Source organism: Pezoporus occidentalis, unplaced genomic scaffold (assembly GCF_034315485.1).
Source record: "Pezoporus occidentalis ecotype Australia unplaced genomic scaffold, CSIRO_AGI_Poc_V1 ctg25, whole genome shotgun sequence".
NCBI classification, from domain to species: Eukaryota; Metazoa; Chordata; class Aves; order Psittaciformes; family Psittacidae; genus Pezoporus; species Pezoporus occidentalis.
This window is the reverse complement of record NW_026914394.1, coordinates 6,287,698-6,301,742: the sequence shown is the minus strand read 5'-3', so window position 1 is coordinate 6,301,742 and position 14,045 is coordinate 6,287,698. Positions and strand designations below refer to the sequence as shown.

The window sequence follows — 14,045 nt, the reverse complement described above, 5'->3', positions numbered from 1 at the left end:
GAATGCTCCATCCCTGGCAGTGTTCAAGGCCAGGTTGGACAGAGCCTTGAGTGATATGGTTTAGTGTGAGGTGTCCCCGCCCATGGCAGGGGGGTTGGAACTGAATGATCTTAAGGTCCTTTCCAACCCTAACTGTTCTATGATTCTATGCCTGCGACAGTGAATAAAGTCACAGGAGACTTAAAATAATTTTGAGGCTGTGTACAGTGTATTTTTTAAGCAACTGAAGCTTAAATGTTAAATTACTTCCCAATCCATGCAATATTTAATTGACTGTATTGAACCATCGTACAAATTAAGTCTTCTCTATAATTATGAATTGGTGACTGGCTTGTAGCAGCGCTGAGCAAAGATACAGTAAAAACATCAACTGGTGTGTGATGCAGTCCATCAGCATGGGCATACAGGGGTGTTGTAAACATCCCTGAGTTATGAAGTAATTCCTTTATGTGCTTCTGGCTCACTGGGGACAGGATTAGGTCATGCTAAAACCTTGAACATACTAAGAAAAGAATAAATAACTGAAAGAGGCTGGGGAGAAAGCGAGGCAGGTCAGCTTGTGAGTAGTAACTGTGTAACTGAGCAGCAGTTCTGCTACCCACAGAATGATATCGTGGAATCCCAGAACGGTTTGGGTTGGAAGGGACCTTAAAGCTCATCCAGTTCCAACCCCCTGCCATAGGCAGGGACCCCTTCCACTAGAGCAGCTTGCTCCAAGCCCCTGTGTCCAACCTGGCCTTGAACACTGCCAGGGATGGGGCAGCCACAGCTTCTCTGGGCACCCTGTGCCAGCGCCTCAGCACCCTCCCAGGGAAGAGCTTCTGCCTAAGAGCTCATCTCAGTCTCCCCTCTCTCAGGTTAAAGCCATTCCCCTTGTCGAGTCCCTACAGGACCTTGTAAAAAGTCCTTCTCCAGCATTCTTGCAAGCAGTTTTGCGTGGCTTTTGTTTCATCTCCTTTCAGGACTGCTCATACCAAGTATCAGGGGGGTGGCTACATGTGAGCAGTTACAAACTGAGGGATAAAAATGACATTTCTATTGGTTGGCCTCATTTTACAGGACAGATTAATGTACGTAATGAGCCATAAATCTAATCAAAACATGCAAAGAGCATGTGTTTATAGGTGGCCTCAGTTGTTAAGTCTGTGCTGGGTGGCTGGATGACATGGTGTTTCTCCTTGTGCCGTCCTCCACCCTGGTGCACATCTCACTGCTGTGAAGGGCTGGGCAGGGTACTAGGCAGGCTGCATCCTCAAAAGAAAGATTTACAGAAAGGATGGAGTTTTGATCTTGCACTGTACAGTGGTAAACCTGTCTACTGACTGCAACAGGAGTCTTATTTCTGCTTTGCAAAGAATTAGGCCCTTGTGGAATAATAATTATTGGCATATGTAAAAACAGACATTAGATGACTTGAGGGCTATGAAAACGCAGGTTTAAAGGAGTGTTTATATCTACGTTGGAGTAGAGATGTGTATATGCTACATTGCATTTCATGTGTATGTTCCAAGCCAGTAAGCTCTTGCTAAGCACTCCATACAGTAAAAGATGTGAAAGGATAATGTTGCAGTCACCTTTACTTAATTTGTACTTCCATTGATACAGTATGTAAAATATCACAACCGTTAAAAATGTAATGATTTTCGAATGGTTAATGAGGGTTCCCAAATAAATTGGAGTGTCCCCATCTGCTGTCTTACATTGCGGGTGATACTTTTCCATGGTAGAGCGATCTTCAGATCTAATTCCATGAGGAAGGAATCTGATCACAGTTTAATTTCAGTGCAAACCGCTGCCTAGCAATCAATAAGGTGACGTCAAAGCACTTTGATTTAATAGGAGCCAGAGATAAAGTCCCTTGTCATATGCAGAATAGAGAGATGGGAACATTTCATTTCATTGTAACAGATAGCATGCAACTTGGTTTTCAGAAAAACCTAATAAATCAATATCCCTGTGTTATCTAAGTAAGATCCCATCATTAATTATAAACGCCTAACGCGTTAGTAGAGCCTGAAGTGCACCTTCAGCTCTAGCCACGTTCAGCTTGAAGTCTATGGCAACAGTTCCATTTTCCTTCAAGCAAGCAATCTTGATCTTGGGACGTTAGGAGCCGTTTAGTGCAAAATGAGAATGAAATATGCCCAGTCTTTTGTTTTATACGTAGTCATTTGTCTCATGCATGCTGCCTCTCCTGTTAGATTTTGGTCCATGCTCTACAGAAGCCTCATCACTTGTCACTTGCCCTGCATGCGTTCAGCCTTTTTGCTTCTACACACACGCATCCTCTGTGGGTTTGCATATTAAAATGTTTTCTTTTAAGCCCTAAAAATACCAGGTTGTTTAGAGATTGCCTCGATCCCATGCTGATTTTCAAAATGTGCTTTTCTCAAACCCAGCAGGAAGCTGGACCTCAAAAGACTCCTTTGTGAGGCTTCGCCTCCTCTCAGAAATAGCATTATCCCTAGATGATATGCGAGCAAGTCAATATATCAGAAGGTAGAAATGGAAGCTAATAGATTGGTTTAGATAAACTTCTCAAGGACATTATTCTAAGTGGAAATACTTAAGTATTACTTTGGTAATAAAATACTGTTTAAGCCAAAGTGATAAAGATTCTGGCACTCCAAGGCATGCTTGTATGAGCCTCAGATTCATGTCCTGGCTCTGGAGAGAGCTTTACTCATCTATTTTAAACAAAATTGAGTCTTTTTATTGTGACAGTTAACCAAAGTGGGATTTTTAAATAAAATGTGAACTTTTGCATTCAGCATTGATTTCAGTCAATTTCCCCTCGTTTTCTGGGAAAAGTACATTTTTTGGAGTTCTGTTATTGCTTTAAATGAAGTATCACTCGCTGGGTGATGCTGAGGGTTACAGAGATAAAGCAAGTCTGGTGCCAATCCTTAGGCAAGTTGTATAGCTCTAGCTCTGCAGCCCCTAAAGCTCAGCCTGTCCTGAGTCACCCTATATGAAGCTACAGGTAGCTGCTGCTGCTTCTTATGTATACCTACAGATACTGATTCTCTACCTAGGATGCTATGTAGGTAGCAACTAAGTAACATGATATTTTCTGTTGAATTATAGCTCACCAAAAGATACCAAAAAGTCCTCAGCTGAGGCTTTAGTCAAGTTATTAAAGCAAACCAAGTTTGGCTAGGTTTTAAAAAGAGAATAGGTTTAAGGAATTCAGGTATTAATTGATTCTGATACCAGGATGTGTTTGCTTGTTTTAATTCCATAGATGCATTGGGATCCAGGTGAAGCACTGGTGAAAGTGGAATTATACAGCCTTTTAATGGAATATTTTGATGGATGTCTCTTACTGTGTTTTTTTAATAGCTACTACAGCACCACCATGCAGTTCATGAAATTTCATACATCGCAAAGGATATCACAGACCATCGAGCGTTTGGATATGTGTGTGGAAAGGAGGGAAATCATAGATTTGTGGCAATAAAAACAGCCCAGGCAGTAAGTATCAGATCACTGTCCTTTTCTACAGTGTAACCCAAGAGAAAGGCTCTGTTCATAAGAAGGTGTTCAAGAGGCCAATCTTGGGTTGCTTCTGATTGTGCTACGCTTATCACAAGTGACTGCTTAGATGTTAAATGCCAACTTAATGAAACCAGCTTGGGGAAAAGGGAATGTGTTTCTCTGTTTCTGATTTTTGATGATGTACTATTTATAGTTAGTTGTTGTTCTCCTTTCTAACTAAACTTGACTGGATACAGCTGAGCTTGGTTATATTCCTATACTCGTTTAAACAGAAAGTGATAGAGTCCTGAGAGCTACTTTGCATACAATCTACATTCTTTCCATTGCATGAGAAATCACTAATAAATACTCCATTATATTCATATATATGCCTTTTGTATTCATAATGCTTTTAATATTTAATTATAAATACATCAATTGCATATATTAGCATTAATAATATTAATGATATTGAAATATTATCATTAATTGTTAAATAGAAATTGACCTGAGCCTGGTTGCTAAAGGGAGAAATTACTTCTGTATGAAGTTCTCTCCGATTGCGGAGATGCTATAAGTGCTCTATCAGCAGGGTGGGTTAAAAAGTGTGTATTTTCCCATATCGAAACTTCCCTTCCTGTTTTTGCTTCCACAGGCTGAACCTGTAATTCTGGACTTGCGAGACCTGTTTCAGCTCATCTATGAACTGAAACAAAGAGAGGAAATGGAAAAAAAGGCACAAAAGGACAAACAGTGTGAACAAGCGGTATACCAGGTACACGCATAAGCTTAGACTACTGCCAAGAAAAGTATGGTGTGAAATGCCCCCCAAAGTTGCTCCAAAGAGGCACTGAGCATCCTCAGCATTTCTTAACAGCAATGGGTTTGAACGGTGCTAGCTTCAAATGGACAAATAAGAACCTAACAGCCATCGTGAGCTCAGGAGTAGGATTAAACAGTGCTGAAAGCTAACACTTGGGGTAAGATGAGCATGTTTAGCAACTGGAAGTGATCTATTCATTTCCTGCGTAGGGTTTCCTCTCACTCAGAAGGAAAACCGTAATGAAAGTAAGTGTGTTGTAAGTCAGGTTTTTACGGTGTCTAATACTTTAGGGATGATTCAATATACTTCTGAATGTGTGTGTTTGAATCAAATCAAATAAGGTGTGGATTGTTAAACTTGGATGAAACTGGAATAAAATTACTTTGTACAAGAATGTGACTTTATCTGTATACTGGAGAAAGAAAACTATATACTTACCTGCCCATTTTGCTTAAATCTTTGCTGTCCTTTAGTTTCTGAATACAGTTCTTTTATCTCTGTTGTTTATGTTCTTTGCTTTTACTGCCTGTCCTCTTACTTTGCTGTAGACAATATTGGAAGAAGATGTAGAAGATCCTGTATACCAGGTAATTTCTGAAGCTGTACGGCCTTGGAGTTTCAGAAGTGATTAGATATATGTTATCTTCAAACGCAGCCAAAACCTTTAACAAGATGTTCTGAAGCTTACTGAGATAGGTCTTCTGAGAAACTTGTGAGATTTTGACAGAAAGTAGTATATTTAGAGATAAGCTGTAAGTAATGGCACAATGTATCTGTGTAGGATAGAATATTCCGAAAATGTGGCTTGCAAGTCCTGATTTTAGGTTCCCAAATGAGATTTGTCATCACTATTGAATACAAACCTTAACTGAAAAGGGAGTTACGTTGAGAATAAGGAAGGTGACATCTTGTTCTGAGAGTAATAAATTGACATTTTGTCTTCTGTGGGGCCGGAACTTAATTCAGAAGGGGAATATTCGGGTAAAAACAACAGTGGAATTGATGTTATAACATGCTCCCTTGTTGGCGCTTGGGCTAGGATTTAATAATAGATCTGAACTTTAAGCCTTGTTTCATCCAAGCAAAATGTCTGGGAGCGAAGATGATTATCAGATATGTGTCAATATATTCATGTCCAATACCCTACTGAGTGTGAAGAAGAAAAAGCTGTAATTTCATTCTCATGTTTTTGTACTGAAACAAAACAGAGGAGAGTTTACAGGGTTTTTTCCTGGAGATTTTGTGTTCTTCCACTTAGGTATGTCAGTGGGAGGCATGCTGAAAGAAACCGATCCAGCCATTAGCGAATACTGAAGAGCGCCTAAGGTGCAGCGAGAAAGATGATAAGGATTAGGATGCCCTAAATGACTGTTCAGCTTTTATAATGTCAGGAGTTTGACTTTGTGCTCTTCACAATAAAGCAAGAACCTGAAAGTGAAAATTGTTGTGACAGCCTTTTGCTATGTGGCCTGTTATATGAGCACCAGCCTGTTTCCCCTGTTTGGATTTAGCTTTTTTTATTCATAGATAATAAATAGATGTCGAAATAATTGCCAGTATGTAAAAGAGGCAAAACTCATGTTGACTTGGGAAAATGAATACTGGGCCACAGGCGGTCTCCCTAGGGAGAAAGAATTAGGAAGCTGCTCTAATGATCATTAGGGGAGATTTAGGTCTATTTATTGCCGGTTTATGAAATACGAAACAACCTTACTCTGCTTCCCAACACACCGGTTGTCCTGCTGCCAGCCTGTGCTTTGAACTTGTTTCTTTAATGCCTGCCTATGTTTTGACGTGGAATTCCAAATCGCCTTTTTCCCTTCTGTTTCATCTTTGACTTTTCCTCTCTGGCGGCTGGTGTCATAGTACATTGTGTTTGAGGCTGGACACGAGCCAATCCGTGAGCCTGAAACGGAAGAAAACATTTATCAGGTATAAAATTACTAACTTTGGTGTTTTCATTGCAATGACTGCAAGCATTTAGTGAAGTACATTTCATCTATAGTTCACTTTTATTAGTTTTCATCCATCACAGAAACATCTGGCATTTCATTCTGGTGACATGACATGAATAACCTGCCCAGTCTCAGTGTGATTCTTCTGTTTGTCATTTCAGCTTCGGCAAATTGTATTCGTTTTGTCCACTTCTAAAAGGTCTTAAACTTTTGAGTGCCCCAGATTAAGTGATAAATCATAGAATCATAGAATAGTTAGGGTTGGAAAGGACTTTAAGATCATTCAGTTCCAACCCCCCTGCCATGGGCAGGGACACCTTATGCTAAATCATATCACCCAAGGCCTCGTCCAACCTGGTCTTGAACACTGCCAGGGATGGAGCATTCACAACCTCCCTGGGCAACCCATTCCAGTGCCTCACCACCCTCACAGTAAAGAATTTCCTCCTTATATCCAATCTAAACTTCCCCTGTGTAAGTTTTAACCCGTTACCCCTTGTCCTGTCACTACAGTCTCTAAATAATGGATTCTCTTTTTTTCCTGATAATTTTGGCAACATTTTACACCTTTACAGATCCTGAAATCTCATGCATTGCTCACCCAAGCAATTCTTAGAAAGGCATTTTGATGGTATTGCTCTTCTTTCTGCCTAACCAAGGAAACCACTGACAAAACCTAAGAGCTCTCAGTGGATACCCCCCAGGCCGGGGAAAATATTTTCTGAGTGCAAATGTTATGTTAGAGCCCAAGCTTCCATTCTTCACGCTGACAAAAACTGCATTAAAAGCAATCTAAAATAATCTTTTGTCGTTCAATTTATCCTCACGGGATCAGTCCGGGGTTTATTAAAATATAATGTAATTCATTTTGTGTCACACACTAGAGGCAAATCTGAAAATAGACAGGAATCTCTGTGCACTGTGAGAAAATAGTGATTCCAGGAAATCATTTAGTGTGGAGGGGAAGAAGTTCAAGCAGTGATTAAGCATTTCATGTGGCTGTACTAGAGGTGGATCTGCTAATAGGGAAAGCATTTCTAAACTAGGCAGGAGCAAGGATAGAACAAAAACAAAGGGAAAGGTATTTTTTTAAGTAAAAAGATAAAAGGTAGCAAGGTAACAGGGGAAAAAATGAGAGGTTAAAGTAGCTGTAAGCCAAAATACAAAGAAGCTAAGTGGGAAATGGAAATGCAAGCTAAACATTAGAAAATAACCATTTTATTAGCCCCATCACAGAGTCATTGAGTTGAGATTCATTTACTCTGTCTGTGTTGATTTCCTGGCACTCCTGCCACACACACTAGAACATGCATCTTTCTGCATCTCTAGACCAAGGCACACAAAGCTCTCAAGGTGAGAGTATGTCTAAGGTTGAAATTTTGCTACCACATAGTGTTGAAAGTTTGACTATTAAATAATTCATTAAATAATTACTACTCTAGTTCATAGAAACATAGAATTGTTAGGGTTGGAAAGGACCTTAAGATCAAGTTCCAGCCCCTCTGCCATGCTTCACACTAAACCATGTCACCCAAAAACCCCGTGACAACTACAATCAGGTGAAAAAAACCTGATTGCTGGTCATCAAAGTGCAGAGCTTTTAGTGGCATTTTAGAGATGTACCAGTGGAAGCAAGCAAAATGGGATCGTTGCTCCCGGTGTTTGGAGATCCTAGATCAAACTTTGGTGGGTAGGGAGTAAGTAGGAACTATGTCCTGAGGAATGGCCTAAAGAACTAAAGACAGTGAGCAGATACTGAGGTCACTATCACCTCATCTCAGGACACTGCTGTTACTGGCTTGTAAGCCACCAGAGAATTGCTCAAGGCTTCACATGATGGTATCTGGATGTGAAGAAGCGTTTTCTCCCACAGAAAATTCCTGTGATTAATATACCACATTCTCAGTATATGCAGGTTTAGCATTGTTCTCTGAATTTACTACAGGCAATACTTGGAATACTGCAAATGCTGAGTTTAAAGAGCAAGGTGTCTTCTTCCATTATCTATTTAGTTGACAGATGCTGTAGTATCACTAGTGTAGACTTGCCCAGGACCACAAGCTTCTTAGTTCCCATGGACTTTGTGAGCTTTCGGCTTACTATAAGTCTGGGTTCCCACCATGCAGATCTTACACCCTGATCACTAGGAAATTGTTTCTCTTACAAGACCTTGATGATCTCAGAACCATCCACGCTACTATTAAAGATTAAATTAGACAAGGTCCTGTTTTCCTGTTTCCTTTTTTTTTTACTTAGTAGCTTTATTTTAGTTTGATGCAAATTGGTGCCTGCTTCTATTATTTACTACAGAGGCTTCCCCATACTATACTATAGTAAACATGCATCTGCTCAGAAACCACCTGCATCCTCACTTCAACCTCATCAAATCTTTCTTCCAGTGCTGCTCTGGGTTTTCAACCAAGAGCTGGTATGTGAAGAATTCACTTCTCCCTTGGTGGGAAAGAGTCCTACGGAGCAGGAAAGAAAGGATTCCACCTGGATGTGGAAGATAATGTGCCAAAAGTGACAATTTCTATTTCTTTTTAGCATAGCAGAGGTCGCAGGTTTCTTTTTAAGCATTCATTCTCTGTCTGTCACCTTTCTTTGATACATTACCCCAAAGACTGTCTGTGTCTGTCTGTTCTTTTAATATTGTCTGTCTATGTAAATTACTCTAATATGCGTTAGGCAAGGGCTTGATCACTGAGCATGTACAATCCTCTTACCTAGTGTCAGATTTCTTAATAGCATCTCTTTTCCTGCCAGTTGTTTCAGTGAGGTGGGGATGAGATTTTGTTGAGTGGTTTTGCGTTGTGTATGTAGCAGCACTGGTCTCTATGGAGAAGCAAGTTCAGCTCAAGGAGGAGTTGTCAGTCTGAGATGGGGGTTTCTGCATTGTGGTGCTTGTTTGGCTGGTAAAAATGCAAGTACATCAAAGTGGTTCACAGCCTGTCACAGAGACAGCTGTCAGCAGCAGCAGTGCTGCTACCTCTTTGCTGATATTTCTAATCAAAGAAAACAAAAACCAAGAGAAAGCCCTTGCAGACCCCTGGTGTAAGTAGCGATGCAAGAAAGCGTGATGCTACATGGCAGTGAAGACAAGAAGAAGACAACAAGTATCGAGCTGGGAGAGAAAAATGTCTGTCAGAAAACTTTCTCTGTCTTGATATTAGAAGTCAGGAGTTCTTCTCTAGTGAAAGTGTAAGCTGGAGTAAAAAAGAGGGGATTGATAGTGCAAGGAAATGCTCATTTCCACAGTAAGCTGTGGATAGAAGCGTGAAAACTGGAATGACTTCATGGAAAAGTTGGAAAGAGGAAGGGGAGAATGACTTGAAGAGAAAGCTTAAGAGGGAAAAGAGAAACTGATGGTAGTTTATAAACAGCTCATCTTAGCAAGTTTGTCCTCTTTTACGAAGACTAAGCTTTGCAGCGGCTTACTAAACAGACCGTTCTTGGCTTCTGCTCTGACACTGTCACTTAAAGTTTTCTCTCGTTACAGACTATTATTTCCATGAAGTTGAAGTGTTCCACTGTTACCCGTTTCACATATCTAATGGGATAGGTGTTTTCAGTGGAAAGGAGCAGTACTTTGAGAAAAGCAAGTCAAGCAGGCTATTCCCAGGATAGGAATAGAAGAGATCTTTGAAAAGCTCATGGAGTTCCCTTGAGGGTTCTGTGCCTGTGCTTTTGACTTCTGCAGTGTGCACCAAGTTGAAGATGTGTAGTTTGTCTTGAGCACTTTAATGTTTGAAGATGGGCAAGAGAATGTTTGAGCAGTAGAGAGAGCTTTTTATACAGTATGCAAAGTAAGAAATTATGACATCTCAATGAATAAGTTGCATTCCTTCAGCTTCCCTTAGATCTTCCCCCTTCCGACGCTAATATCACAACTCTAAGATAGTTACTGCCTTAGAAAACAAAAAGGTAATCATTTTGTAATATCTGCAGTATTATTTCTTCTGTTGACCTGTGAGGTTTCATTGCTGTCTGAAATGTAACCTGCTTATGCTGAATGCCCTTGTTCAGTGAAAAACTGGCACTGATTTACTTGGAGCATCTGCACCAGTTTAGAGCACGTTCTCTTTGCTTGTTTCATCTACAATAGACGTTCAGTGCTTCTAAGAAGGAAAAGAAATACAATCACAAATAATAAATATGTAAACCAGCAGTCCTGAGGCAAGCAAAGCCCTGTATTACAAAGAAACTCAATTCACATGAGCTGGTCATAAATGCATAAGGTGTAAATGATGACTCTTGGCTCCACTAAAGGCACACCCCAATTGTAAGTGTGTTGTCCCTTGTCCATGTGAGGCTGTTGACTTCAGCTCCCTGGCTGTGTCAGACTCTTACAGGCCAGTAATTCCTTAGTAAAACTGCAGCATCATAGCCAAACATCACTTAGAGCAGCTGCAGGGCGCCAGCACTGCAGGGGTACATGTTATGACTTTATTTGCCTTAGGTTATGAAGTGAATTGGAAGGGGAAAAATGTAACACTATAGGCCAAGCATCTCTTTCCCTTACTTCAGTGGCTGTACCCTGGATCTCTGCCATGGAGGAAGATGACATACTGACCTGATCATGACTTCATCAGACATCATCTAACCCCCAAGTAAAATGAATAAAAGCCATTTCATTAGGAAGGAGATCCAAGTGCACCTGGACTTGATGCAACCAAAATTAACTGAGAATAAAAATCTCATTTCTGACCACTTCTGGGCTTTAGGATTTTAAAATCCAGACAGATGTTTTATTTCTTTAGTATCTTCTCAAGTGGTGGTACTTGCTTACATGAAGAGGGAACCATCCTTGATTTCATTAGTATTAAATGGCTACCCTATACGTATATGTCAGTTGCTGATTTCAATTCTCATCAAACTGCTTTGGTAATGACCTTCGTTTTCATTTTCTGTTGCAGGTTCCTACCAGCCAAAAGAAGGAAGGTGTTTATGATGTGCCAAAAAGTCAACCTGTAAGTGTAAGTATCTTCCCTATTTATATGCAGTAAAGGTGGGTTTCTTAGCTTCTGTGACTGCCATTATTGTAACATCTGGTACATTCCTCATGATGTGAATTTTATCAGTGATGTGTTATTCAGAGCAACCAGGATTGTTATGTCACTTATATCCATCTCATTCATTACTTCAATCTCCTTTCTGGCTTTTCCAACTCATTCCTATGGAAGTCACCATTTATAAATGAGCTATGTGTGGTCAAGAGTCGACAATAAGCCTTCTGCATGTTAATGCATAAACTGTTGGGAGCTGGATTAAGAGGGCTCCTGTATTACCCAGTGCTGTACTCTGAGTGAGCATGAACTTCATTTTCTCCCCTGTTTGCTCTGTCAGAGCTGTGCTTCATATATTGTGCTCCTTTCGGCTTGGTTTAGTAGGACAGCAGGGGAGGCAGAGTCTGAATAGAGCGGATCAAGAGAAGTAGCATTAGGAAAAGGTACGTCAGAACACTGTGACCTCTGCAGTGTCTTTCTGCAACTAAAATGTCTATACCTCTCAAAAGCCTTCCTGGTGAATACAGTGTGCTGATAGGTAAAGATTTCATAAGGAGATGTGACTCAAATATTAGCCAAAACCTGGGAATTTGCATTAGAATTACTTTCTTGCCATTTGGAAAAGAAAAACCCAAGCACATTAAACAAAAATCCAACTTAACATACACCATAGAAAACCAATTATTTTTCCAATAAAACCAGCTTCTATGGTAGCTTAGTACGAGGTGTACAATTACAGGGCAGAGATATGGGCAGACAGCTTTGGGAAACTCTGAAAGGAACTACATCAAGATGAAGTGCGCAAAAAGACCTCAGTCAGCAAATTCCTGAGTGGCACAGCTTTTTGTCTATGTATTGCAATGCTTTCCTGCTTATTGTGGGCTTTAATCAGCACAAGGAGTTTTCCTCCCTCTATTGCTGCATGTTGTTTCTGTAGTGTTCTAAGTACGCAGGGGACTAAAGGTCAATATAGACTATCAGTTCTTTCTGTCCTGTGCCCTGCATGGGCAGTAGACTATTAAAAAATGGGGTTAATATGCTGTTGTATCCAAACGGCACCATTCCTTTTCTGTGTATTAGCATTTTGAAGAGGGGCAGCATTTATTCCCATCTATAAGGAATGGTAGCAAGTGGTTGAGAGCAGAAGTGGAGTGACAGATGCCTTAGCAACAAGGCATGCGTTTGCGAAGTGTGGATTATGCTGTTTAATATACATTTGTGCTATAAATACCTCGAGAAATTATTTGATTGCATTTGGTTGCACAGAAAATTAGTAGTTCTGAGGACTTGTGTGAGAATGGAGGAAAACAAAGGAAAAGGTCAGGAATTCCAATCTGCCGTAAGCAAGGGGGAGATGTATTCAAGAGAGAGGAAGAGCCTCCTTTCACAGGAGGATGTGGTAACTTGCACAGCTGGGGTTGAGCACAGAGATGTTGACTATGAAAGATAAGTGCTGGGGAGGGGCTGAACGGGGGCCTGAATTGTGACACTTCTGTGGCTTGCACAAACAAACAGAACTTGCCATAAATATTTCATGATAAGGCACTAGGAGGAGGGAGGCATCATCGTGGTGCCTGGGAAAATCTAGTAGAATACTTCATGTTGCATATCTAATGAGGGTGTTTGTGGGCACGGAATAGCTGTAGGTTTCTGGCTCATTTCTCTCATAGTTCAGTGTTACAATTCTTCTGCTGTGTGTTCCCTGTGACTTTTTTATTATTCCTTCAGGGATGTTTCAGATTTACTCCGGGTACAGTCTGTAATTTAGGTCCTTGCAGTACGACTGGGTGTAGAGTACATTTACAATCATGTCTGCAGACACTTTGGTATTAGGCTGTCCTGGTAAAGAGCGTGACTGTGAGATATAGGGCATATGGAACCCACTCTGTAATCATCAAATATATTTCATCTGTCATCTCCATGAAGTTGGCTGCTTGACTTAATTCAAGGGTTTTTTGCTATTTCATGGTTAAATTTAAAAGGATTGGAGCTTTTTCTCCAAACAAGTTACTTACTGTAATTTATGAAGACAAAGAGAAGAGGAAGAAGTAGGTAGCTGAGATTTTGTTTCACCTTTTTATATTAATATGCATTAAAAAAAAAAAAAAGGAAAAGCAGAAATAGCTCTTAAAATTAGCAATTTAATATTCCACTGCCCATCTGATTTATTGCTCCCCCTTCCACACTCTGTCACTGAGACATTTGCCATAATTTTTTCTTTCCAATTTATAGCTGTCATTATTATATAAACCCCTAAAATTCAATCCGAGGGCAAATAATCAAGCTCATCTACCTGCTTTCAACATGTAAGGACACTTGCTCTATTACGAGATCTTGCTTTCAGTAATTTCATAATGGATGAGTAAAGTGAGAAACTTTTTGTAGCTCCTAATAGGTTTCAGGCACCATGAATTCTCTCTCCTGACAACAAATACAACACTTAATAAAAATGCAGCAAGTTTTGCTTGAGTTCAGACCGAATTGCCCACATTCCCTGGACAGGAATCAGTTTTCCATCTTGGGATTGTTTTCCTGTGGTGTGTTCCCAGGCAAGTTGCCTCTAGTCTTTGCACATAAAAGTGAGGGATGCCAAAGCAGTTATCTAGGTGCTCTCCACCCTTGACTTCTGTAGCCAATGGAGAGAAACAGCTGCTTCATGGGGAAATTCCTTCTGCCTGCATGAAGAGTCCCTCTGTAAATGTATATCTGGACATCGTTCCTTCATGGCTACATAGGATATATAAATGCCTTGCAGGTTTGATAACTACTAAATGGTTAGGCTTA

General features: G+C 40.3%; 1 protein-coding gene across 12 annotated transcripts in view; it reads left to right on the top strand.

The window, feature by feature from the left end:
- The window catches only part of DAB1 (DAB adaptor protein 1), a 479,582-nt gene that overhangs the window by 433,068 nt on the left and 32,469 nt on the right, over positions 1–14,045 (top strand). For 9 of the 12 annotated variants that reach the window (XM_062623134.1, XM_062623133.1, XM_062623137.1 and 6 more), the window contains 5 exons: positions 3,343–3,474; positions 4,133–4,252; positions 4,849–4,887; positions 6,167–6,232; positions 11,172–11,231. In XM_062623134.1, the coding sequence (XP_062479118.1) occupies positions 3,343–3,474; positions 4,133–4,252; positions 4,849–4,887; positions 6,167–6,232; positions 11,172–11,231 (417 nt within the window). The remainder of the gene's footprint in view (positions 1–3,342; positions 3,475–4,132; positions 4,253–4,848; positions 4,888–6,166; positions 6,233–11,171; positions 11,232–14,045) is intronic. The other 3 variants (XM_062623143.1, XM_062623142.1, XM_062623141.1) reach the window with 2 other exon arrangements.